Genomic DNA, 27,563 nt, shown 5'->3' with positions numbered 1-27,563 from the left:
CGTGTGAGGAGGAGGGGTCTCTTAGGGATTTATTGGAGGGTTTAGAGGCCAATCTGCTATAGCGGCGGGGCGTGTTGGCGTCTTCGATAATGTCCAGGTCCAAATCAATTTCTTGGATTTTAACTTTTTTAGGGGTTCTAACCTCCTCCGGGGAGTGATTCTTGGTTTTCTTGCTGGAGGAGCCAAGTTCCGTGCAACGGGGGCTTGAATCATTAATGGCCAGAGGTTGGGTTGAGGGGCCGACATTCTGCACAGAAATGGAAAGGGGCTGGCAGAGGGCAAGGTAGATATCGCTAGCCGGAGATCTACTTGGAGCATGCGAGCCTTTACTCGGGCCAATGTGAGTTGACAACTCCCCAACGCCGCCTTTGCCGTTGCTAGTTGGCACCGTCCGAGTCATAATTGAATGGTAATCATTCTCGATGTCAGTCCTTTCTTTATAAATTCATCCCCTGTGGTAGTGATGACTCTGCATACCTCTGCTACATGTTCGTTTGTGGTAGAAATTGGCGGGATCTTCGCGCCAATTTGAAAAAATTAACACATTTTCCTTCATCATTGGGTGGAAGGGTTAGTCCTTTCCTGGCACAAGGCTTTTTCCTTATCCAGGATTTCCTTAACAGTGATTGGCAGTAGATTGGGGTCCCTCCAGCATCGTAAGCCCATCTGCGGCCTTCCTTCAACCGCCATGAAATTTGCCACTCTATTTCCTTCTCTGAAGATGTGGTCTATGGTGAAGTCCTCCATTTTGACCAACAAGCACCTGATATCCCTCAGAATGGATTCCACTCTCCATCCTGCTGAAGCATTCCCTTTGATAGAGTCGATAATAACTTGAAAGTCTCCTTCGATTTCCAGATGCTTTATTCCTATGTCGTTAGCCATTTTCAGCCCCAAGAGGAGGGCCATTCCCTCAGCTTGAGAGACCGAACTTTCACTGAGGTTGCCAGCATAGGCTGCAACCATGTTCCCTAGATGATTCCTGATGACTCCACCACCAACCTGACTGTCACATTGAGCAGAGCCATCAAAATTCAATTTAAACCAGTGAATTCTGGGGGAAGACCACCTAGTCATCTGTCTCTTTTTCTTGGTGCTGTTGTTGAAGCGATCGAAGCCAGGGGGGAGCTTCCAGCCGCCAGTGATCTTCTTATCCGTCTCATCAGGAGGATAGGATTTTTAGCTTCCAGCTTCCAGTCGCCAGCAATCAAATTTTAGCATCCTAGCATTCAAATTATTTGTCTTTCCTTTTGTGGCTTTCTTAATGGATAATGTTCATTTCAATATAGTAATAAATCATCATTTTTAAAAGAGAAAAATAATTCAAATTTTAAATCAATCTTAGTATTAATTATGGCATTTACAATCATTTTTATTTTAAATTTTTTATTTTTTATTTTTATTATTTTATGTTCATTATTCTTTATTTTTTTATTTTTTTTGAACTAATATATATTTTTTCACTTTAATGGTAGACGAGAGTGTGTGATATGAAATATTGATTTAAATTTCCTATAATTTTTATTATTAAAATTCTAATTTATCTACATGGATTATATAAATATAATGTCTAAAATTCTTCTCATTTCGAGTTTAAGCATATAACTTTTTTTTATAATTGTATTAGTGTTGCATTGCAATGAATAGTAGTGTTAGTCAATTTATGATTAAAGCCTAGATACGAAGGTATCTATTTAGACAAGTGGGAGACGGAATGTTAGGGGGGTTGTGGAAGTCTTTTGGAGATCTTATAGGAAAGCTTTAGAATCTTTTTTATTTGGATAGAATTTTTGTGATGTTAAATAGATGCAATGTCGGCTATATACTTGTTTTTATTGTGAAGAAGATATCTCTACAATTTCAAATATACTTGTTTTTATTGTGAAGAAGATATCTCTACAATTTCAATCAAGTTCATGGTCAATTTGGAGGTTGATGTCTCAATTGATCATTTGCGAAAAAACAAGGAGATGACATAATCATTAGTGATACCACATGAAAGAAAGTAAATTGATAAGAGTTTTGCCAATACTTTAGACTATTACAAACTATAAGCTTGTGATCCTATTCAATTTAATTAACCCTTAGCCACAATTGTTATTAATGTATTTTTTAATAAATTTAAGAATTTTTGTTCAAGTTATTTTAAATTTTTATTGAACCCTTGTGAATTTATCCTTACATCACATTTGAAAACAATAGATTATTAATATGATAGTTTCAAGTAGCAAACTCATTAAAAAAAAAAATTTACCATACATATTTATTAGTTCTTATGATTCCAAAGGTACTACTAAAATGAAATGTTTTAAAGTGGAGAGTTATCATAAGAAAAATAATAAGAGAAATTAAATAATCATTTTAATTTATTTTTTAGTTTGAAACATATAAATTATTGCTTTAGATCACTTTTTATTAGTCTTTAATTTGACTTATTTGAAATTTACATGCAATCTTTTAATCTGTTATTCTGTTATTTTTTAATTTGGTATAGACATTATTTCAAGCACTTTCACATTAGAATGCCAAATTTTTTTCATATCTTTTATTCCAATAATATGATTTTTTTAAAAGTATACAAATAATTTATTTATTTATTTATTTATTTACAATGAGAACACTCCATTTATATCTATCTTGGGCACCGGATTTATGCCCCACTCTATTTAACTTTTGAAGCAGTGTAGAGGTAGGAATGGTGGTAATAGGAAGAAGAGACATAAATGTAATTGTATAAAGAGGTTGGTAAGAAAGAGAGTGACAAGGCGTACACATGGTCATGGTAGGCAAGGTAGAATGTGGTGTGGAATAATGTACAAATATGAGTATAAAATGAGATATGGAACTAGGAATCTATTTAGATGTGGGAGACGAAATGTTAGGGGGGTTGTGGAAGTCTTTTGGAGATCTTATAGGAAAACTTTAGAATCTTTTTTATTTGGATAGAATTTTTGTGATGTTAAATAGATGCAGTGTCAGCTATATACGTGTTTTTATTGTAAAGAAGATATCTCTACAATTTCAATCAAGTTCATGGTCAATTTGGAGGTTGATGTCTCAATTGGTCATTTGCAAAAAAACAAGGAGATGACATAATCATTAGTGATACCACATGAAAGAAAGTAAATTGATAAGAGTTTTGCCATTACTTTAGACTATTACAAACTATAAGCTCGTGATCCTACTCAATTAAATTAATCCTGAGCCAGAATTGTTATTAATGTATTTTTTAATAAATTTAAGAAATTTTGTTCAAGTTATTTTAAATTTTTATTGAACCCTTGTGAATTTATCCTTACATCACATTTGAAAACAATAGATTATTAATATGATAGTTTCAAGTAGCAAACTCATTAAAAAAAAAGTTTACTATACATATTTATTAGTTCATATGATTCCAAAGGTACTACTAAAATGAAATGTTTTAAAGTGGAGAGTTATCATAAAAATTAAAAAATTAAGAGAAATTAAATAATCATTTTAATTTATTTTTTAGTTTGAAACATATAAATTATTGCTTTAGATCACTTTTTATTAGTCTTTAATTTGACTTATTTGAAATTTACATGCAATCTTTTAATCTGTTATTCTACTATTTTTAAATTTGGTATAGGCATTATTTCAAGCACTTTCACATTAGAATGCCAATTTTTTTTCATATCTTTTATTCAAATAATATGATTTTTTTAAAAGTATACAACTAATTTATTTACAATGAGAACACTCCATTTATATCTATCTTGGGCACCGGATTTATGGCCCACTCTATTAACTTTTGAAGGAGTATAGAGGTAGGAATGGTGGTAATAGGAAGAAGAGACATAAATGCAATTGCATAAAGAGGTTGGTAAGAAAGAGAGTGACAAGGCATACACATGGTCATGGTGGGCAAGGTAGAATGTGGTGTGGAATAATATACAAATAAGAGTATAGAATGAGATATGGAACTAGGAATGGAATAAGAAATGAAATGAGGAATGGTGAAAGTAGAGGTATGGAAAACACTTGAAGGATGAGAAGAAGAGGTAACAAGAATGTTGGAGATAGAAATGCTAGAAGAAATGTTTAAGGTCATGCTTAGTCTTTCCATTAGTAGAGTTATGATTAAATATAGATGAAATGGTAGTGAGATGAGAGGAAAAAATAATGAATATAGAAAGCTCAATATGGGAGGTAGGTGTGCCATATTTAGGTAGAAAAATAAAGGGAAAATATGAAGATGATGCATTATTCAAAGAACTAGAAAGGGAGCCTTAGCACCAAGGCTTTGAAAGATTTTTTTTTTTTTTTGATCAGTAATGGGGTGAAGTCGATAAGGTGTACATACCCTACCTCTTATGGGATTTGAACTTATGACCTCTCTTTCAAGAGCACAAGTTCTCCACCACTAGGCCAACTTAGGTTGTACGACCTTGAAGGATTTATTGTTCAAATGGATTAGTAAGTAATAAATCACATATACATATTGAACCAAATTTCTTGGACTATCCATTTTAGTTAAGCTAGCAAGCTCATGTGTAAACTGATATTGTTTTAAATGTACTTTTTTTTATCTTAACCTCCAATCTCATGCTCAACAATAGGAGAATGATAATACTATTTATGGGAACATCATTAGATACACCATTTTCAATAGATTGGTATGCTACATGATCCATATTGAGATTTCTTCTTAATGGATGATATCTTGGCATGCAAACAACTCTTAGAGCCCCAAATGTTAGATGATGTGAAATGCTATGAGATTTCATAAAAAATGAAAAAAAAAAGACCATACAATGAAAAGTACAAGCCTAAAGAAGTGTAAAAAATGAGGCACAAGAAAAAGGAATCTAAAACTTAATCAAATTTGAAATGAAAGGTATATAATTAAAAAAAAATGTGAAACTCTAAATAAAAGAAGGATAAACAAGGCTTAAACCCTAGGTCAAATGAGAAAGCTAGATTTACTAAATATGTAAGGGAAATAAATATCCAAACATAAAATAACTAAGCTAATTAGCTAACTATAGCAATTAAGTAACAATTAAGCTAAAAAACTGAATTGGGTTTTAAAATAATAAATGCTTTGATTATATAAATTTAAATGAGATACTTAGCTAGATTTTGAAGGTGGCAAATTGATGTAGAAGATGTCTAGAATTAATCTGCCACAAATGCTCAAATTTTATGGCTTACTCAAATGACATATCATATTTTTTTAAATTGAATGTGTTTTAATTTTCAGTTAAGATCCACACTTATTGAATCAATCTTCATTACTCGTAAAATGGTCTAACACACATATTTGAACCTATACTTGTATGAATGAACTAACATTAAACTATTTGTTAGAATTTGCACACCTCAATCTTCAAATAACTAGATTTTGGTAAGGATTCATAATGTTTACAAACACCTTTGATAAATCTACTAAAATATAGGGTTTATATTCTCCTTATCTAGACCCCTAGTTAGATTGATTCATTTGCTTTGTAGTAAGGATCAAGGATTGCACGAAAGCATGCAATAGACCAAGGATCATGTATGTTGATGTAATGTTTTTATAATGTTGTTCTATTTTTTTTTTCGTTGGCATTGATCAAAGTAAAAGGATTACAAAGAAAGTAAATAAACAATCCAAAAAAAGGACCATATAGAAAAAAGAATAAGCTCAAAAACAACAAGACATAGGCAAACCATATAGATACAACTAGACCATATAATTGCATCTTGTTGTATGATAAATGTTTTATGCTAATTCTTACACTATCTTGGATGATTTTAGCATGATTTCAAATGCACAAATGAATGTTTTTACCTACAACAACATAATACACTAATCGACACAAACACGTGCTAGTTTGGCTCAAAATGACTACTAAAGAGGTAGGAAGGTTTTTTTTTTTTTGGTTGAATTTTAAAAGTTTGAGGTTCCATGGCTGCAAACCTAGCTCAAATGTACACCCTTAGATCTCAATTAAGGTGACAAATAAAGAATATAAAAAATCAAGATCAATATCATAAGACGAACAATAATAAAATCAAAGATAAAACAATATCATGCAAAATCATACCATTTATTGAACTAACCATTATTTTAATAAGACTCTAATTAAAACTAACCCAAACCATTTAAAAAGTATAAATGTAATAAAAAAATGTATTGTGCTCCTAGATTCATCTATGTAGTCTTTATTAACATCAACGTTTTGAATCACACTCCTTGATCCATCAGCAAGGTGAGAGAACTATGAAAATCAAGAAGTGTGATAAAAAAACGTAGATGAAAATAAATGCTACATAATTGAATCCATAAACAATATCATAAATCTCATATCTGTGACATATATGTAATTTCGTCTGTAACATATATGTAATTTCATTTTCATCCTCAACCATCTTATATATCTGACATATATGTAATTTCGTTTTCATCCTCAACCATCTTATATATCTGACATATATGTAATTTCGTTTTCATCCTCAACCATCAAATTATTGATATACTTAGAAAATAAGATAACAAATGAAGTACCTAGAAGTTAAAATAGGGATAGGGATGTGACCAAAATTTGTGTGGTGCTCCAACAATGAAGGAGGCAGCTCAAAAACCGAACCACCACAATCTTCCTTGTAGTCAACCCCTCTTACCAACCATAGCACATAACCCAACACAACTCCAAAACCAATGACACCATTGTGTGTATATGATTCCCCAAATGGGACCACGAACCACACCCATTCATTCACTATTGTACGCCTACTATCCTCCATCAGACCCACACCCATTCATTCACTATTGTACGCCTACTATCCTCCAAAGTCTGTTGGGTATGTAAGTAAAGAATGAGGCTGGCTTTCTCCTCCAATCTAAGTTTCCAAACAAAAGCAATAAATTCCTTTTTCCTACATTGGGGATTCAAGTGAAAGAAAAGGCATGAAAGGCAAAGCAAGCTGTTCTCAATTATAACCAAAAGTGAAATGAATTGGAAGGACATTGCACTAAAAGTTATCTAGTCACATCAAAGCCCATCTCTTTGGCATCTCTTGGGGATTGTAATCTAGATGACCCTCATTTAGACTAAGTATAATGCATGCAAAAAGGGTGATTTGATTTGTAGCATTTGTCTGTGACTAGACAGAGCACAAGAAGCCCACTTGTGTTTCACTAACCTAGGGACAAAATTCTTTACCAATCATGAAATTACAGCTAGATTGTGTGTAATGAGTTGGGGATAATAATTAGCCAAAAATGCATTGAATTTGGACCCTAGTTGCCCCTCCAATAAGGTGATTGTGATTCCCTTGTCAGTACAACCGTGGTAGGGTGGGTAGATGCTTTTTCTATGTCATTCTTATCCTTTAGGGCAATGTAAGAGATGACATACGCCATTATGTAATTTAAGTACAGTGGTCCACGTGTCAGGATTTGGATGGGTGATTGTTGGTGATTAATTATTAATGTTCAAAGCTTAGGAAATTAGTTAAATAATGTTGGTGGGACGCCGTGGCTCATCTAGTGGGGGCATTAACTTCCCGACAACTACGTGGGGAAAATCACATGGCCAAGCTTGAATATTCCGAACACAACAAAAATTAAATTAAACAGAGAATCGTATTGTTAGGGGAGTTTGATGCCTGCCTTATTGTCATCTTTTGCATTAAAAATGCCAAATTAAGATAAGGGCAAACAAGGAAATTAATTTTTTTGATTTTTTTTCTATTGAATCAATGTAGGAAAAAACTACATAACAGATGGGCAGTCAAGAGAGTACAGAGGATTTTTGGGGTTTGATTTCGGATTAAATATTTTTTTACTTTAAGTTATGTATTCGTGAAATTACAAATAGGGACCTCATCTTCAATAAAATGTTCAATCGTAACATTCTAGCATGGTTTGAATCTTGTTATCAAGAACCACAACGTCACTATTGAACCATCACACCATACGTATAAATGAAAAAGAAGATAATCTAATAAGATTTTAATGTTGAGCATAAATTAATTTAGATTGATTCTATGATGGTTCTAGGTTAATGTGTTTAAAACAATAAAATTTAACATGGATGATGACCTTTACCTTTTTAATTTAAGAATGAGTGCAATCTAGATATAACATTGAAATATGAAATGCTTTGGGATTAGAAACAAAATATTATATTCTATGATTTGCCTCAAGAACATAATATTTAATTTAATTTGTCTAAGGTTATGTCCAAAGATCAAGGTTAAGTTTGTAATTACGAAGATGTCTTTCACTCGCAAACTTGATCTAGAAATAACCATAAATCCACTTTTTGCTTCACTTAATTTGACTTTATTTATTTTGCCTTCTTTAATATATGGGGATTGAAAATATTTAAGAATACCACAAGAGGATTATTTAGTGTGCAAGGGGACACATTCTTGTAAATTAACTCTCATAACACTTAGAGTAAACAATCAAAGACAACACTCTTTATTCATGCATATGCTTCTAGGATGACTGTGCAAATATAGATTCCTTTCATTACACCAATTAAAGCATCATAATACAAATTATATGCATTGGGATGCTCAAAGCAGAGAGGATGGTATATGATGCCCCTTAATGTCTAAAATGAATGCTTCATATGCCTTTATATTCAAGAACATAGAAATAAATCACACAAATTTGTGTTTAGTTACCCCTTAACAAGAGTCTACCAAAATATAAATTTGAAAGGGACAAGTTCATGACAAGGAGTTCAATCTCACGACCATGAAAGTGACACTAGACATAAAAAGGGGACACATCAAGGTGGGTGACAAGTACATGAAAATGTGTGTATGTAAAAATTTAATGAATGTACAAACAAGGAAAAAATGTATTGTGTTATGCATGCATATAAATAAAGTAATACATAGGTGTATAAGAATGTGTATAATTCACAAATAAGTGGCAAACAACAAGAGACTCAACTTTATAAAAAAAAATACACAATTTATCAAATATATGAATGTATCAAGGCACTCTCCTCAAACAAGCACAAAACTAAACGGTCACATTATAATATTAAAAAAGCATACCAAAAATTTGTGGTTTATTATGTAACTAAGTGTACAATAAATTAGGATTTTTCAATGACAAATTTGTTGAATATTGTTGGAGCAAAATAGTTTATAAACATGAAAAGAAAATTATATCAATCCTTTTCTAATCTAAGAGATATAATAAAATCTCTTTTATATAAATCTAAAGTAAATTAATAAAATAACATTAAATATTCAAAACATACCTTAAATTAAAATTTGTATTGATGTAAACAAATAAAACATATTAAAATAAATAAATATTTAAGAAATAATAAAATGATGAAAGTATTTAGCTAGACAATTATGATAGATGTTGGATATTGATTCATCAATAATGTGGAAATATCAGTGATGCTTAAATAAATACTTTGGCCCAGTGAATGATTTGTCTATCGCTTCTATGATTGTGGACTCAATCCCACAAGTGTGGGCTTGATTTGATGCATAGATCTTGTTTGTGCTTATATATCTAATCTCTACTAATTTTAAGAATATCATTTTTAAGTATTCCTCGATGTTCTTAGTTTGTTCCCACATAAAAAATATTCTCGTGTTTCATGTTTTGCATTGCAAGGACAATAACTTCACCCATGTCAAACCATGCAAGGAATATGACTCAACAACATGATAAAAGATCAAGGATAACGCTCTCAAATATGGATTATGATTTAAATGCTTATGCAATATAAATATTATGATAGGATGGTTTTGATAATGCATGCAAGTGTTAGAACTAGTGATATTTATAATCCTAAGACTTTCAACTTTTAAATTCATTTTATTTAATAGTCAATTAATTGTGTATGTATCTCTAAGGATCATGGAGAGGTCCAACTTGGACGTCCACTTGAGGTTAGTGGTTTTTATAATTAAATATTATTATGTAGTGTCTTGGAATATGTGTGTAACGTGAAAATGTGAGATGAAGTGTTATAAGACATCATTGGACACTTAACATGAAGTGGAATGGAATCTATAACTATTTGTGGTGGTGTAAGGTGCGTAAGAAGCATCATTAAGATTGTAAGATGTTTTTAAAATAGAATATCTATGATGATGTATAAGAAGTTGGTTATCTTTTTTAGAATTGGGAAGTTGTTATTTTGTCTTATAATGGGCTGGTTTCGTCCTCTAGTGAAGTTGGATGACCAAACCCATGAGATTTTTTTGAAGATTCTAGAAAGATGCTTGTAATTATTAAGCACGTGTCATTAGGTATGTTTCTTTGCATAGATTTCTTGGCTCATTATATTACCTAGATCATAGTAATCTTCTATCCACATCCACCAACCCCCTTCCACTGACCAACATCAAGATTATTGATAAAGGTTGCAAATAATATGAGATACAAGATAAATTTCATATAGGCAAGCCACATGTCCTTCTCCATGTTCTCATGGATGACTTGATATGAGGCTAAGAAGAACAAAAATAACACTACAATATGGGTTAATTACCTTCATGCAACATGGTTTCCTTGTCGATGAAGAGATTGAAAGTTTGAATAGCTCTTGGCTCTACAATGATGAAAAATGTTTATTCAATTTCAAGAATAATATCATACATCTCTTTGAATGTGCAAGAACATGAAACATAAATGAAAGGGTCCCAAACTTTATGGACAAATAATATTTGACCCCATATATGTACAAAACAATACTACAACTTAGGGGTTGAGATATATGCCCTTGGTGTGTAATCTAATAATGCCAATTATTACTTGAAGATTGAATTGGGAATGCTTTATTTTGCACCGTGAACATTAAACCAATGTTCTCTTGCAAAAATATAGCTAGTACTAACCTTTTTATGAAACTTTATTTCTTACCATTGACCTTGAGCTTAAGTATCCAAACCTTATCAATTAGGACTAACAAGACACAATATCCTCAAATACATTTCATAATAATGAAGGTATTGTAGGATTCATGAAACTTTGAAGCCACATTCCATTAGGAGATCATAAAAAGGCTTTGGATCATAAAAAAAGGCTAGGAATTAAGCTTGATATGAAAAGTATTTTGGAGAGAAGGAAGAATTCCTTAGTCATAAAAAATAGTAATAAATAAATAAACTCACTAATGAAAATCTCTCTAAGGAACTATTAGACAAAAGCCAATAATATAAAGATGTGTTTACTAATGAAAACCTTTATGAGGCGTCAATGGATGAGGAACTCAACCTTCCTCTCACACCTCTACAATTATAATATAAATCCACATTATTGGTTCAAGAATCCATGGAACTCAACCTTAGAATGGGGTGAAATTAGAAGATTACCCACATTGCAACAACTTTGAGGCCAAAGGAAAAATAAAGTGTTGCCACTACACTCAAGGAGTCTATATATATATATATATTTGGTCATATGATAATATAATTGGAATTGGAATAAACTTATTAACTATTGATTTATCATCATGTGGTGCATCTTGATGTCGCGCTAGTAAAGAAAATGTTGATAAAAATGCATCCCAAAATACCCCTCCTTGTTAAAGAAGAGTTGCATAATCTTTAGAGGTTTGCTTCATTCAATGAATTGACTATTAAAATTATATATTGAATATTATCCTTTTGAGGAAGAAACCCAAAAGTAATTGTGTATGCACAAACTTATGTGATCATAGCAAGGTTTATCAAAGGAATATTTTTTGGGCTTAACTAACTTTGAAATGGTATTTGATCTCACCAATTTGGATGTGAAATGTTATCACTCATGGATGGTTTTTATAGCTACAATCAAAACCAAATTATACATGAATGCCAAAATAAAACAACTTTCATAACTTATTAGGGAACATTATTTTATCATGTTATGCCTTTTTTGTAAATTTTTTTGGGGGCAGCCTTCCAATGAGAAATGATAGTAACATTTCATGATATGATTCATGTTTGCCCTCTCGGGTGAATAACTTAAAGCACATAGATAAAGCACGTAATGCAGAATAATAATGCCACATATATCAGATGCAATATATCAGATGTTATTCCATTCATAAGTGTTCCCCCGTCACAAGTTACATTCAGAAGTATATAAAGATACCGAGGGGGTGCGAGCGCCAACCGTAGCACTGCAACTACCACCCCATGGTTGCCAACTAACCAAGACAATTACAACTTAATTAACTAGTTTTATTTTCATGTACAATATTGCCGCCAACATCATCCCCCCCAAAAGAAAAGAAGTCATCTCCGAACGACTTAATACAAAATAGAGATGACATTAAACAGAACTGCTGACACCAGTCGAGCCCAGAACTTATACACCTGCTGCGTCCTCGCCTGAAAACCCTTTTCTGCTACCATCCTATGCTCAAGTGCAGATGTCACCATTATTGCTTCCTTCGACATCACAGTCCTCCTGTGCCTAACCAAAACTTGTTTGCAAAACACGCTTTTCAGTCTCAGCCTCCACCAACTGCTACTCAAATGATACTGTCTCCCTAGCCAATTTGTCCTTGATAGCCACCCGCGCTGCCCTCTCGGCATCCAACTCCTGGGTGCACTGAGCTATGTCTCACGCTACTCCTACCTCCAACCTGGTGGTCAGCTCCTCCCGAGCCCTCTATGCATCCACCAAGGCAACCTCACGTCCAGCCGAGACATACTCCAAATTCCTCAAAGCGAACCATTCCTGCCTGGAGGTGGCCACAACCTGCTGGCACAAAGGCTAGGAGACACCTCAAATCCTCCATCATACTCCCCAAAGGCTAATAAATGAACTGAATAACTCCCTGGTGTCATACAACTGTGCGGACTTGCAATGCCTTCCCTCAAACTCTGTTTGTTCCCAACCTCCAAATCCGTCTCCCTCTATGACTTATGGCTTCCCCACCAATGCTTAGCTGCAGGCTTCTTTCTCACAGTACGGACAACCACAACACTTCTTGTAACATCTCTAATGCCCTTCGCCCAACTCCAACAAGTGTATTGTAGCTCAAAAATAAACTGGGGTCTGGGGGCAGTGCCCCCAGCGGGGTCTGGGGCAGCGCCCCAGTGGGGTCGAGGGGCAGCGCCCCAAGTGCGCTCCGTATCGCAGTACAGGGTGGGGTCGAGGGGCAGCGTCTTCGCTGCCAACACCAATTTACAACCCTTAGAACCATACGAAAGTCCATGGCGCACATCATTTATTTGATATTTTAAGATGCAAATACCCTTCTTCTCCACTCTAATATTTTCAGCGTCCTGGCTCCAGAAGTCATCAAATGATTTTTCAATCTGGTCATCGTCGTCATCGTCGTTGTCGTTTTTTTTTTTTTTAAATTTTTTCCTCTGTAATGTCCCCGATGGCACCCCGACCATACAACCTCCCCGTATGGTCAACACCCCTCCACCGTACCACTGTGTTTGTTTGTGCAGTGTTGCGTTTATGTCTCCACGCTCTACTCCTTTATTCCTTGCAGCAACAATGGTTTCCATCGCACGGTGGTCCCACCGTTGGTGTTGCCACCGCACGGTGGTGCTACCGTACGATGGTTCCACCATCAGTGGTGCCACCGTCGGTGTTGCCACTGCACGGTGGTTCCACCGCCGGTGGTCCCACTGTCGGTGTTGCCACCGCATGGTGGTGCTACCGTATGGTGGTTCCACCGTGGCTTTCTTCTCTTTTTTATTTTTATTTATTTTAAAAAAAAAAAAATTTCAAGCCGTATGGTCAACTGTCGTATGGACTCGTACGACTGTAATTTTTTTTTTTTCCAATTTCCTAATTTAGTTGTCTAGAGAGTCTTCGACTCGGGTCCCCTGTCTCTGGGATCACCCTTCATCCTTCTCAGTTTTCCTCGCCCAAGAATCTCCCGCGTTGGTCTCGTGCCTCTCAAGTCGCCTGCCCGACCTCTCGAGTCCCCTTCCCTCCTATCGGTTTCCCCTCCGAACTCTCGGGTGTCCTTCCGGCCTCTCGGGTTCCCTGCGCGCTTCTTGTGGTAGGGTTTCAATTTGGACCCGTTGGTGGCAAGTCTATTTTCAATGGCCATCCGAAGACCTGGAACCACAAATTCTACAAGGACCACGGTCTCCTTCCCATACATAAGAAGAAGAAGAATATTAAATATTTTGAAAGCTGCGGCCTTCCACACAGGGTTCCAATCGTTGCCGACACAATTGATCTTTGGATTATCTACGTCACCGAGGTTTGGGGCGTCTCACTTCCAATATTCTATGTATTCTGGTAGGTACACCTCCTTTGTTACTTGCTCTGGTTCCTCTACTTCGAGCCTATAGCTCTAGAACATTTCATAATCCTCCATCTGCCAATGGAAGAGCCCGTTCAATGACCCTATCTCATCCTCGAAGCACTCTCCTAGTTTGAGAATCCCTTCGTCGTTGGGCTCCCTGCAGCCTCGTCGTTTGTTCCTTAGGTTGCCTTCTCCTTCACCCTCCGATTTTGAAGATGATGCTAGTTCCTCACTGACTAACTGTGTCCCGAGGTCTATGATAAAATTCCTTCCTCCATTCTCCGTAGACAGAGTGTTCTTCTTCCAGTTGTGGGTGGCCTTGGCTGCCACTAGCCACCCTCTCCCTAAGATCGCATCATACCCTTTTTTCTTTAGTGGGATTACCACGAAGTCCAGTATGAAGGGTTGTGTCCCGATGGTAACTTGTTGGCCCATCAGTGTCCCGATGGGTTTGATTCCATGCTGATCTGCTCCGAGTAGATTGAATGTAGATGGCCACAGCGTCGGCCTCCCCAGCTTCCGCCAGGTTTCTTTTGGAAGAACATTCACTCTTGATCCACCATCGACGATGGAATCGGTTAGAATGGTGCCAAGGATACCCATCTCCACAATGGTCGGGTTCCTTCCAGTGTTAACTGTCACCAGCATGGGGTCTATTGCAGACCCCCAGGAACATTTGTGCGGTGGTTGGTATTGGTGCGTGGTTGGGAGAGATTATTCAGCAACGTTGTTCGTAATTAAGGCATTGTCTGGAGGAGGTCATGTACCTTCACAGGCACCTCCACTTTTAATTTTAAAATTTTATTTAATATAGCATCCTTCGCCTCCGATCGGCTGGAAGTACTCACCGTACCCTTCGCCTTTGCCCTTTCTCGTATCTCTTTCTCAATTTCTTCCTATGCTTCCTGTGCCCTTCGCTTCTCCATCTCTGGGTCTGGGCACATTGCGTGTCTGGCTTGGGTGCGGGTTACAGCCAACACTTCCTCTTCTTTGGTTTCCTCGTCCAGGTGGCGTCTTCGTGGTCTCCCGGTCTGCACCATTTGCACAAATATTGTGTGGCCTCTCCCTTCGGGCAGTCTCAAGCAAAGTGCCCCCACTGGCTGCACACTCTGCATTGTACCATCGGTCGACCTTTGGAGTCGTATTGGATCCGGCTCCTTATGTTGTTATTGTTGTTTCGTCCTCCCCACTGGTTATCTCGGTAGCCTCCCGAGGTTGCATTGTTGTTCGCTTGTTGGCCCGTACCCATTGGTGCGGACGTTGTGGCCTGCTCCGTGAACAACACCTGGTTCATTTGCGTATTCTGGGTTTTCATGTTTTATGGGCACTCCTTGGTGGAGTGTCCCATCACTTGGCAAATCTCGTAGAATGCCTTCTTCGGGCAAGTACCCTTTGTGTGCCCCTCCTCTTTGCACTTAGTGCACCATATGTCCCCTTCAGTTCGACTGGTGCTTCTCATTGTTTTGAATTCCCTCCTCATTCGCTCCATGTCTTTCTGGAGCGCTTGCACCCATTTGCCAGCCTCGCTGTCGCTGCTGCTTTCCTGTGACGAGTCATCCTCCTCGGAAGAGCTATCCTTCTTCTTCTTTTTCTTCGATGTCTTGGTCTCGCTCTCGAGATCCATCGCTTTATTGTATGCGTCTTCGTACGATGTAGGTGGAATGATTTTCATCTTCTTTCGGAGGGAATGCTTTAGTCCTTCCATGAACCATTGCTTTTTCAACCCATTTGCTGGTTGACTCTCCATTTTTCCCAATAGTTCCTTCAGCCGCCGACTATAGGCTCGGACAGTCTCGTTCTTGTTCTGCTTCGTTCCATAGATCTCAGCGACTATTTCGTTGTCATCTCTCAGGAGGCAGAACTCTATCCCAAACTCCTTCTTCGGGTCGATCCATGTGCTGACTTTGGCCTTATCCATGTCTGAGTACCAGTCTATGACCACTCCCCTTAAAGTTGTTGGTAACTATGTTACCCATTCATTTTGGTCGGTAACACAGTTCGCTGACCATATGGTTTTGCACGTTCGACAATGGCGGACGGGATCTTCCTTCCCATCGCCATTGAACTTTGACAGTTTCTGTTTACTCCCCATCAATGGGGGTCATCTTCCTGAGGTGGCTATGGATGTGGCTATGTCTGTGCCCCTGCGACGCTCCGTCCAGTCCCTCCGGTGCCGGTGGTGTGTCCTGCGTGGGTGACTGGAGGTACGGTGTTTTGCCTGCCGAGTGTGGCACCTATCGTACGGTTATCCTCCCCTTCGTTGTCACTTGCACCCACTCCTGGCTCCCTTTGGTGATCCTCACTTTGTGGTGTAAGGGATAAGTTTTTGAACTGATCCCAGGTCTCTTCGACTAGATCTCTCCTTAACCTTGTTTCCTCTAGAAACTCTTCGTGGCTCTGCACCCTACGGTGTTCTGGCGATGTGTAGAAATTTCCGTTGGCTTCTGCACCCTCTGTGACACCTCCTTGGTTCCCCTCGGGCCACCCTTCGGCAGGTCATCCTTCGGCAAGTTGCCTAAGCCTCCGTCTACATTCTTCTTGCTACTCCACAATCAAGGCCCTCTGCGCGGCCTCCCACTCATCCGTTTCTACTTTTTTATTTCTATCTTTATTTAATACATTGGGCATAAATCACTTCCATACATAGCAAGCACATGCCATGTACACAAAAAAACTTTTATTATTTTTCCTTTCGGCCACAATTTATCTCAACATTGTGCCACGATTATTACAAGGTTCGATTTCCCCTTCGCCTCTAGCCATCACGCTTTGCGTCCCACTACGATTGTTTCGTTTGCACGTCGTCGGCCTCTGGGTTAATCTCACCGATGGGTAGGCCCATCGTGTCCGTGTGCCATCCGCGTTTTCCATTCCCGAGTACGTCTAGGCAACAACGCCAAATGTAATATTTAAAGTCAATATTACCTTATGATAGTTAAGGTAGGGTGAATAACTTAAAGCACACAGATAAAGCATGTAATGCAGAATAATAATGCCATAGATATCAGATGCAATATATCAGATGTTATTCCATTCATAAGTGTTCCCCCATCACAAGTTACATTTGAAAGTATATAAAGATACCGAGGGGGTGCGAGCGCCAACCATCGCACCGCAACTACCGCCCCGCGGTTGCCAACTAACCAAGACAATTACAACTTAATTAACTAGTTTTATTTTCATGTACAATATTGCCGCCAACAATTCATAATATTATTAAATATTATGTAGATTATTTGTTAAACAAGCCAAAAGTAAAGAAAAACACATGATAATCTTGTACCACATTTTTAAAGGCTAAGAGAATAAAAGGTTTAACTTAATCCTAAAAAGTGCGTGTTTGGGGTAATATTAGGGAATTTTAGAGCTTGATCATCTCAAATTTTTTTAAGGAAGTAGATCTTGTCAAAGTAAAAACAATCACAATAATTTCTCCTCCTTGAAATGTTACACATATTTGTAGTTGGTAGGGCAAGCTTTGATCTATAAGGTGATTCATCTCATAAATTGTAGACAAATGCCAACCATTCTCATGCCTTTTAAATAATAATATGGAATATCTTTGGGATGAAGCATGCTAACAAGATTTTGAACAACTTAAGAAATATCTTTCCTTAAACCACTATGCGATTCTTGACAATCCACCCATTCTCATGGCACTTGTACTTAATAGACCTTTGCCACTCTACATTTCAACTACATAGGTTTCCTTTGGAGCCCTTATAATATAGCATGATAAAAAGAGATGAGAAAGAGCTATTTACTGTATAAGGATGACTCTGGTAATATATAAGGTTAATTATACACTAATGGAAGGGCACATTTGTCTTTGCACCTCAAAATTAAGGCACTAAATGCTCAATCATTAAACTAATCTCATTACAAAAATATATGACTCTTAAGTATCTTTCTATCAAAATAATCTCTAATAGAAATAATGGCTAACCAAGTTATGATGCTTAGTGAATTTGATATCGAGTATGTTAATTAAAAAATAAGCAAAAGGATATAGAGGCAAATCAGTTAATTGAAGCACCATTGATGGATACATAACCATTGACCATTTATTTTATAGATAAGTATATTCTATCTGTTAAGGAATCCCCTACATGGAAACTCTATTTTGATGGGTCCTTCATTAGTCATGGCTTGCAGGCAAGAATTTTGTTCCCTACAACATAATGAGACCTCACCTCCCAAATATTCAAAATTGGTTTCACTTGCACATATAACATTTTTGAATATGAAACACTCATCTTAGGTATCAAGATTGCAATGAAATAGAATTCTAACAGATCTATTAGTCTTCTATTATTCCTAGATAATTATCAAATAGGTTATGATGAGTACCAAACAAAAAATGATCAAATCATCTTATACAAAAGAATGGTTGCTAACTTTAAGAACTATTTTACACACATTAAGTTTGAGAAGGTTCCCCATCTAAATAATAAAGTAAATGACACAATGACAACAATTTAGTTTCTCCTTACAATGCCTCCAATGTTTAGGAATGGTAGTTTTTGGTTGAGCAACTAATGCTATCAACTTATGACATCCTAGATATAGAAATGACGTGTGAGATAAATGGTTCCAATTCTCCTTGGTACCATTATATTTATACCTTTCTATACATGTAGATCTTCCCTGTTACCTCTCATCCACTCAACATAAATTTTCCATCCAACTTGCATCCATAACAAGCACATACATCATCTTACCATATGAGCATAAATGATACATCACACAATGCACTCCATTTTCACTCTCAACTTATTTTATAGGCCAAAGATCTCTCTCCCTATTGGAAAGAGTGAAAACGCCATTTTTATCCCTTCCCCTTATTCATTCACTTTTCCTCACCCATTTTTATCTCTTCCCTTCATTTTCATCGCTTAGGCCCTGGTTCTCCTTTTGAGAGACCACCTAAATCTTATAAACTAGCCAAATCTCTCGAGGAGACATCGTTAACCCACTTTCTAACTCTACTTCTTCCAAAAACTCACGAGGCATTTTTCCACTGGTTTCACTTCGTCAAGTGCCTATATTTATATTTTAAAATGACGTCACTCATCTTAGTCACAATGTTATGTCGAAGGGAAAAATGTAGACCTTTAAAATTCACTCCCATATTTCTATATTACTTTCATTTCGTCACCATCACACAATGCACTCCATTTTCACTCTCAACTTATTTTATAGGCCAAAGATCTCTCTCCCTATTGGAAAGGGTGAAAACGACATTTTTATCCCTTCCCCTTATTTATTCACTTTTCCTCACCCATTTTTATCTCTTCCCTTCATTTTCATCGCTTAGGCCCTAGTTCTCCTTTTGAGAGACCACCTAAATCTTATAAACTAGCCAAATCTCTCGAGGAGACATCGTTAATCCACTTTCTAACTCTACTTCTTCCAAAAACTCACGAGGCATTTTTCCACTGGTTTCACTTCGTCAAGTGCCTATATTTATATTTTAAAATGACGTCACTCATCTTAGTCACAATGTTATGTCGAAGGGAAAAATGTAGACCTTTAAAATTCACTCCCATATTTCTATATTACTTTCATTTCGTCACCATCACCACATCATTGATCTCACACTAACCCATCATCAATTAATCAAGTAAAATATATCTAGATAATTACTCAGGCTAATTCTCTATTCACCAATTAACTAATCAAATTATTTAAGTGATTATCTCCTTCCACTATTAATTAAATAAATTATATTTATTTAACTAATTAGATCAATGCGATTATACACATTCAATTTTATCTTAAAATATTTACTCATCAACCTCATCACAAAACTTCAAAATTAACTCTGAAAATCCTTTCCATTTATCATTTGCATCAATCTCATCTATCCAGTTTCATTACTCTTGGCCATTCATCATTAGCTACAAGCTAATGTATCTTAGACATCCATATTATTGGCCAAAAATCTATAAAACCCCCCTCTCCAAGTTTATTTTCCACATGTGGAAGTCCACCAATCATTGTAGGTGCATGTTGTCCAAATTTAGAAAAAATCTCTAAAGAGGAGCTGGGCATTTCAACTCTTTCTCTATCACATATTGAGCATATCCAAACCATCAAAGGGTTTGTGTTTGGTTAGATATTTTTTATTCCTTTCATTATTTTGCCTCGTTTCTTTGCTCAATCAAATGTGTACATGCAAAATTTAGAATACCGGTTTGTTTTGGATGCATTCTTCATGTTTTGTTTTGAAATTTAGCACTCGCAATAAATCTCTATAGAAAATAGACCAATGCTCGAAGGTTAGAAGTATATTTATTTCAAAGCTTTTGGCCACCGTATGCCACCCTCTTGTCTCTGTGTTTCCCTTACTTTTGGAGACGAACCTTCTTATGTGGCAAATCCTACTCCTATTGTTTTAAATGTGGCAAATGATGTTCATACCTTGGCTGATATAAATTATTATATTCATACAATGCATTGTGGGGTTCTTTCTCCTCTACAATGTGTTGGATCTCTTGTGCTTAATGGTCATGCTACTTCCTCACATCTCCCTAAGTTTGGAATGTTAGTGTTTTCATGTGCCTTGTATCCTCTTGTTGTGGTATTAGAAGAGGAAAGTTATTGAAAATGAAGATATTTTCTTAGAGAAGTCTTTGAATTACAAATTTGACAAAATTTTGTCTTAGTTCTATAGTCTAAATCGATGGATTTATGACTAGTAATGAGCTATTATAAAAGGAAAAATAAAATTATATTATTATGATATGGGTTTCTTTGTTGTTTCATCAAGACTTAGTCGGTGATTGGAATTATGTTCTTGAAGAATGATCTTAGTTATGGGGCTAGCATGCTCTCTTGCTAAAACATTGGTTTTTATCTTTTAATCCTCTCACTAAATCTCGATTTTCTCCCAAATCTTCTTCTTTACTTCTAATGTGAATCTTGGTATATTGGTATTGGGACCTACATGGATTGTTTTGTGAATGTGGATCATGCAACTATAATGTTCTCTCACACCACCTACACTGAAATTTTGGTGGAACTCGACTTAATGTAGATCTTTCTGGATTAAATTGTGTAAATAATTTTTTCATCAACGTTTTGGATCACACTTCGTGATCCATCATCGAGATGAAAAAGAGAGCTAGACTTGTCCGAGCCCCTCTCAGTGGATGTTATCTTGCAAGTGGAGGATCATTCTTGGTATACAAAGGTATCTCATTCCATCGTGGCATTGCTTTGCCATGGGTCATTTGGAGTTTGATTACCAATGCCTTAAGGTCACGAGATCTTCCTCTTTGTAGAAGAATGCTCTTCATGAACATTGTACGATGGATGTGATCAAGGTTGGTTCTATTTAGAGGCTCTTGAGCCTCTTGCTATTGATGGGGTGCTGGTTCCTCCTCTACCTATGTTACTTGAAGCTCTTATTGTGACTTCTCCTATTTCAACGAGTGATATTGGTGTGCCTCCTCTATTTGGTGTTAGGATTTCCACTCGACATTTGGTTTTCCCAATTGGGTGCTCTCGTCCTTTCACATTTTTCCTAGTTGGGACCTCAAAGAGAATTTCTCCTCCCCACTCTCATGACTTTGGAATTTAGATGATGAATTTTCATGAATGGTGGTTCAAAAGAGGAAGAACAGTTTTTTAAAACACATTTCTTTGTTTCACATTCAAATTAAGAACATGCAACTTATTAGATTTAACTATGAAGTTGTTTAATTATTTACAATTAATTTTTGATATCTTTATTATAACTATATTGTTTATCAATTATTAATTTTCAATAACTTTATATAAAAAAATTCTTTAAAAACCAACTTTTTACCATTAATTAAAAACTAATATCATACACCAAAACAATACATTAAAATATCTATACTTACTAAAATAAGTAAAGTAAAATTAAAAAAATAAAAGAATTACATTTTCATCCCTCTAAAGCTTTACCCCATAACTTTAGAAAAGTGAGGTAACTATACATTATTCTATACTTTAGCTATATATATATATATATACTTTAAAGATATTATCAATCTTTTTGGTCTCACTTTAAAGATATTATCAATCTTTTTGGTCTCACCATTCATAGCTAGTACACGTAACAATTCCTTCTAGAAGGAATTATTCATGCGCGACACTAAATTCAAGAAAATTAAGCCTTGTCGTTTACTGACTTGCATACATTTAATTTTATTTGGTGATGATTTTCTTTGGCCTCAAGTTCTAAGCATTTAATTTTTCATTTTAGATTACCAACTTATCTTGGAAATGAGGACTAGATCTTGCCACAATATATTATTCAAGTTTAAATTTTAGTATTGCTTAAATTAATGTTTTAATTTTGGTTGTTTTTGTCTTATATATTAGAAAATATTAGTGTTATTATTTAATTTAAAGATTTTATTTTTTGAAAATAATCATATTGTGATATTAATGAATTATTACAATATTTAATCATTTGGAAAAAATGAGAATAAGTTTTAATATTTAAATCTTAAATTGTATTGATATTAATTTTATATAGATTTTTAATATTGATTAATGTTGAAAATAACGTTAAAGAATTAATATTTTGTTGTAATTATTTCACTTAATAATTTAAATTATAATAAATTACTATAATTTTACATATTTGTATCAAAATTATCATATTTTATTTAATAATATTAAAATTTGTATCTTGAATCATTTAATAAAAAAAATTCAATATACAAAACTACAATATGCTACTCATGATTGAATCATTATACAAAATTGAAAATATTATTCTAATAACCTTATTTAAAAATAATTAATACTTATTTTTTTGATCAGTGAATACAAGATTTTTATTTTAGCCCATGCCAAGTGAGGCCAAAATTGAGGGACCTCATCTTTGACATGAATGCACAAAACCGTCCAAACCCATGAGCATAATAGCCCAATAGGGGCACAGGGGCTTGTGAGCACACCAACCTAGCGAGGTTATGGACCACAGGTATGAATGCCTGCTAAGTCACTAGGCATGAATTCCATCAACATCAACGCTACAATTCTAATCTATGAACACATTGGATCAATGAAGACACAAACTTGCAATCACAATGACTCAGTGGAGATTTGGACCTTGAAGACAACATCAACAATGCCACAAATTAACCATCACACTACGAAATGAACCCCAATATTTAATAATTATTAAACTTAATCAAACATATATATTTATTAGTTGCATAACAAAAATATTTGCCGCATTTACTAAGTATCCACTCTTCACCACCTTCCCTTGAAATAGAAATGAACTATATTCACTAATCACATGATCCATGTTATCTTTGATTTATGTGGTTCTCAATCATCCATTTCCATTTTCTAAATATTTAGACAAGTTAATAGATATGACTTCATTTAATCATTTATCGGATGGGAGGAAATGGGTCGCATGCTTAAAAAACATTGAATGTTGTAACAACTTGATAAATTTAAAAGTAGACTTTTGTTTTTTTAAACAATCATTAATTCTAATTATATGTGAATGATATTAAAATTTAAATATAGATCATTGTAAAGGAAAATATCATCTTATTATATTTACATCAATTCAAAAACTTATAATATATGCATATGTACATACATGCATATATACATACATATATGCATACATGTACATACATACATACATACATACATACATACATACATACATCCATACATACATACATACATACATACATACATACATGCATGCATACATGTACATACATACATATACACACACATATATACACATACATATATAAACATATAAGTCTATACACATACGTTAAGCGATGAAGTTGAAAATGGATAATATAGCAAATTTATAATTAACATTTTATATAATATATGATTAATTTAAAAATTATATAAATATATATACATGCACATGCACATGTATATGTGTATATACATATACATACATATATATGCATATTTATATGCCCACATATACATATACATATACATATAAGTGATAGAGTTGATAATAGACATTATAGTAAATTTTGTAAATAAAGTGAGAATTGCATAACATAATAAAAAACAATTTACCTTTAAATTTAATAAAAAAATTACTCTAGTAAATGTCAAGAAATAATTCATTATGGTACTAAAAATTAAGGATTTAAAAAAATCTTTTGTTAAATTAAAAATCTAATTCTATAACTATCTAGTAAACTTTTATGAATAGATAAGTGATCTCTATGCATGAAGAAATAAAATTTGCATGTGAAATTAAACCTACTGCCATGAATTTGAACTTCAATTTGTATTTTTACACTTATTCACCTCTATTTTTATGTTATCTAGGAAAATGGTATTGTTTAGGATCTTGCTAGATAACAATTTATCTTCCATTGGTCAAGCTTTGAGGTAGGATGATTCAACATCAGTGAACGAGGATTTAAGAGAGTAGGCAACCATGTAATATGTTCCTAGAATGATATAATTTTTTTGCTAGATTGTTTTTATTCCTTTTTAATGGATAAATCAAGGCTAAATTATAATTAATATACCACTAATACGAAACAACAACAAGAAACATCCGCTTCTGGGAGGACTGTTGGTTGGGAGATAAACCTCTATCTTCTTTCCCTTCTCTCAGGAGACTTCAGCGCTATGCTATTGCTTTCTTTGGTCATCAGGTTAACAATGATCTCTTTGCAAACACTTAGCAGGATGTTTCGGCTTGTTGTCACAACTAGCCCCACCTTCTCCCCTTTGACCAGGAGTTGCGGAACATTCTTGGTAAAGTCAGGATACCCCTTTTCCCTCGAGAGGATAAATTCATATGGAGATGGAACTTGAGGGGGGACTTTTTAGTTAAAACGACTTATCACAACCTTCTTAGGGATAACAATGCCCCTGATTAGTGGAAGCAAGTTTGGAACCCCCACCTCATCCCTAAAATCAACTTCTTTTTGGTGGACTACCCTTCATAACAAAATCCTCACCTAAGACAGTCTCTCCAAAAGAGGCTTCCAATTTCCTAACAGATGTGTCATGTGCAAGTTGGATGAAGAAAATGTTCCTCATTTACTTCTGCATTGTACTTTTGGTAGAACCCTTTGGGAGATGGTTTATCAGAGGTTCAAATGAGGATTTGACCCACCTATTGCAGGAATGGGAGGGGGTCCAACTTCTAATCCCCTGATTCGACAGCTATGGAGGCTCATACCACCGCATTTGGGCTAGTGCATTTGGAAGGAAAGGAATAACAAGATCTTCTGCAATGTTGTAACCTTTGCAGAGATAATTTTCAGTTCTTTCCTCAAGCTCTTGTTGGAGAATATCTTTGTTACTATTGTTAAACCCCACCAATCCCCCCTCTGCCAATGACATTGAGGTAGCTCTTCAATGGAACCTCCCAGGCTCTTTTGTGGCTTTTAATAACTCTAATTGTCTGCTCAGAATGAATACCAAGTGGTCTCCACTGTCCCCTGGTTGCTTCAAGCTAAACTTTGATGATGCTGCCAGACACTCCATGGCACTGGAAGCAGGTGGAGGAATCTTAAGATCTCACTTTGGAGAGCTTGTGGCTGCTTATACTGGCAATTTGAATGGTTGTTCTAGTAACCAAGCTGAAGGTATGACCCTTTATTAGGGTCTTCTAATCGCTCTCTCTATTGGCATTTGTGCTATTGATATTGAGGGGGACTCCAAACTCATTGTTGATACCATCAAAGGGCTGAACATAATCAACAGGTCAATTGATAACATTATCAAAGATATTCTCAAGCTAATCTCAGGTTTTGATTCCTTCTTTATAGGTCATTTTTTTCAGGGAAGGTAACAGGGTTGCCAATGCCTTGGTGATGCTTGGCCTTCCTGGCCAAGGACTAAGATGTTGGACGAATTTGAATTCCTTACCTATCAATGTTAGACTTGTTGGGACCTCAAAATTTTTGCCAAATTTCGAGGACCCAAGCTAAAAAAATTACCTATGATACTTAGAAAGTTCCTTACAAAACCAACTCAAGAAGCTCACTTTGAGAGCCTATAATTTTGAACCCCTTGATTTTCATGTAAAGTGACTATTGGGATACTTTTTGAAATTTTTTGTCCACCCTATGTTTATAATGTTTTTGGTCTAAAGCTCATAAACCCTAAGCCCTAGTCTTTATTACTCTTGATTTTTGCTAAGTTGTAGTATCCCCTTTGGTCTTGAAGTCCCTTTTTATTTTGGGTCACACTTCATATTCTTTAGTTCCAAAATTGCTTGATCAGTTGATCAAGCTTATTTTAGGTGTCAAGTCTCACTTATGTCTAACGGGGCCCTACCTATGCTTTATTGACTTATCGCTACCTGATGGAAGTGTAAATCATGAGTTCTCATGGTCATCAAGCTTTGTTCCACCCGATCTCCGATCCCCGATAGTGTTGTGTTAATGGGCCCCTCACAAGTCTCATATCGACTAATCGCACTTATAGGATCTTTTTGCACATAGGTTCTATTGTTCTACGGATCTTAAAGAGCTTGATAGCCTGATTCTTTGATGGAAACTTCCTCATGATCGACAACTTCTGTGGTGATGTCAACACAGTACCAATTCCCACAGGTGGCACGTAGTGTCCACAAGGGATGATGACAAACACTTGAACCAATAAGAGGATGGACACATGGATGGTTGAGCCATGCAATAAAGGTGTGGTCCTATGCTCCTATCTTCTAATTCAAGTAGAAGAAGACACTTTTGAAGAAGACGACGACGAATAAGTGATTTTCGCATGATCACATGATTGAACAAAGAAGGCACTACCAATTAATTCTGTAGTGTCGAGAAAGCTCGTAGAGGCAATAGTGAATAAAAAATAACTAAAGTTTCTACATGCCAAGTTTTCATTCATCACCGATTGACCTGGATTTTGTTGTTGGGGCCCCAATGTTCAAATATGAATTGTAACGACTATCTCTCACCATCACACTAGCTTGTGTGCCTATGAAAAATGAATTCAGTAGCTTGATGATCCAGATTTCTTTGGCTATATCAGCACCATCTCTTCTCAATTTCATATTTACAGTGCTTTGGATATGCTTTGAATCTCTTTGTAATTCTTTGCTGTCACAATTAGGGTTTATATGATAAAGGTTTATGCAAACCCTAACCCTATAAATGGCAGAATCCTCCAGTTTGGGAAAGATAAATGTTGAAGATATTATAGCTACGGTCAGATTCCTCTAATTAATCTAGCTAGTACAAATGTCTAATTGGCCTATCGGCCTTAGACATTTGTATATTTGATTTACTTGTTCCTGTTATTATTTTTTGTACTTAAGTTATAGATCAGTTAGACTGTTTGTGTTTACAAATTTATCATATTATATAATCCTTATGATTATTGATTTAT

General features: G+C 35.5%; 1 protein-coding gene across 1 annotated transcript; it reads right to left on the bottom strand.

Moving 5' to 3' along the window:
* Nucleotides 1-555: 555 nt before the first annotated feature.
* Nucleotides 556-25,556, bottom strand: LOC131055861 (uncharacterized). Its single transcript, XM_057990177.1, has 2 exons — nt 25,393-25,556; nt 556-1,006 (listed from the first exon to the last, which is right to left on the bottom strand). Exons 1-2 carry the CDS (start codon nt 25,554-25,556, stop codon nt 556-558), a joined length of 615 nt encoding a protein of 204 aa, XP_057846160.1.
* Between the last annotated feature and the right edge of the window lie 2,007 nt (nt 25,557-27,563).

The sequence above is a fragment of the Cryptomeria japonica genome, chromosome 11 (genome assembly GCF_030272615.1).
Source record: "Cryptomeria japonica chromosome 11, Sugi_1.0, whole genome shotgun sequence".
In the NCBI taxonomy this organism is placed as follows: Eukaryota; Viridiplantae; Streptophyta; class Pinopsida; order Cupressales; family Cupressaceae; genus Cryptomeria; species Cryptomeria japonica.
This window is presented reverse-complemented; position numbering and strand designations above follow the sequence as displayed.

Coding starts and splice junctions, on each gene's coding strand:
- LOC131055861 (XM_057990177.1), bottom strand. CDS start 25,556: ATGTCATTGGCAGAGGGGGGATTGGTGGGGTTTAACAATAGTAACAAA. Junction 1,007..25,392: donor GCACTAGCCCAAATGCGGTG/GTATGAGCCTCC, acceptor TCAATGTGACAG/TCAGGTTGGTGGTGGAGTCA.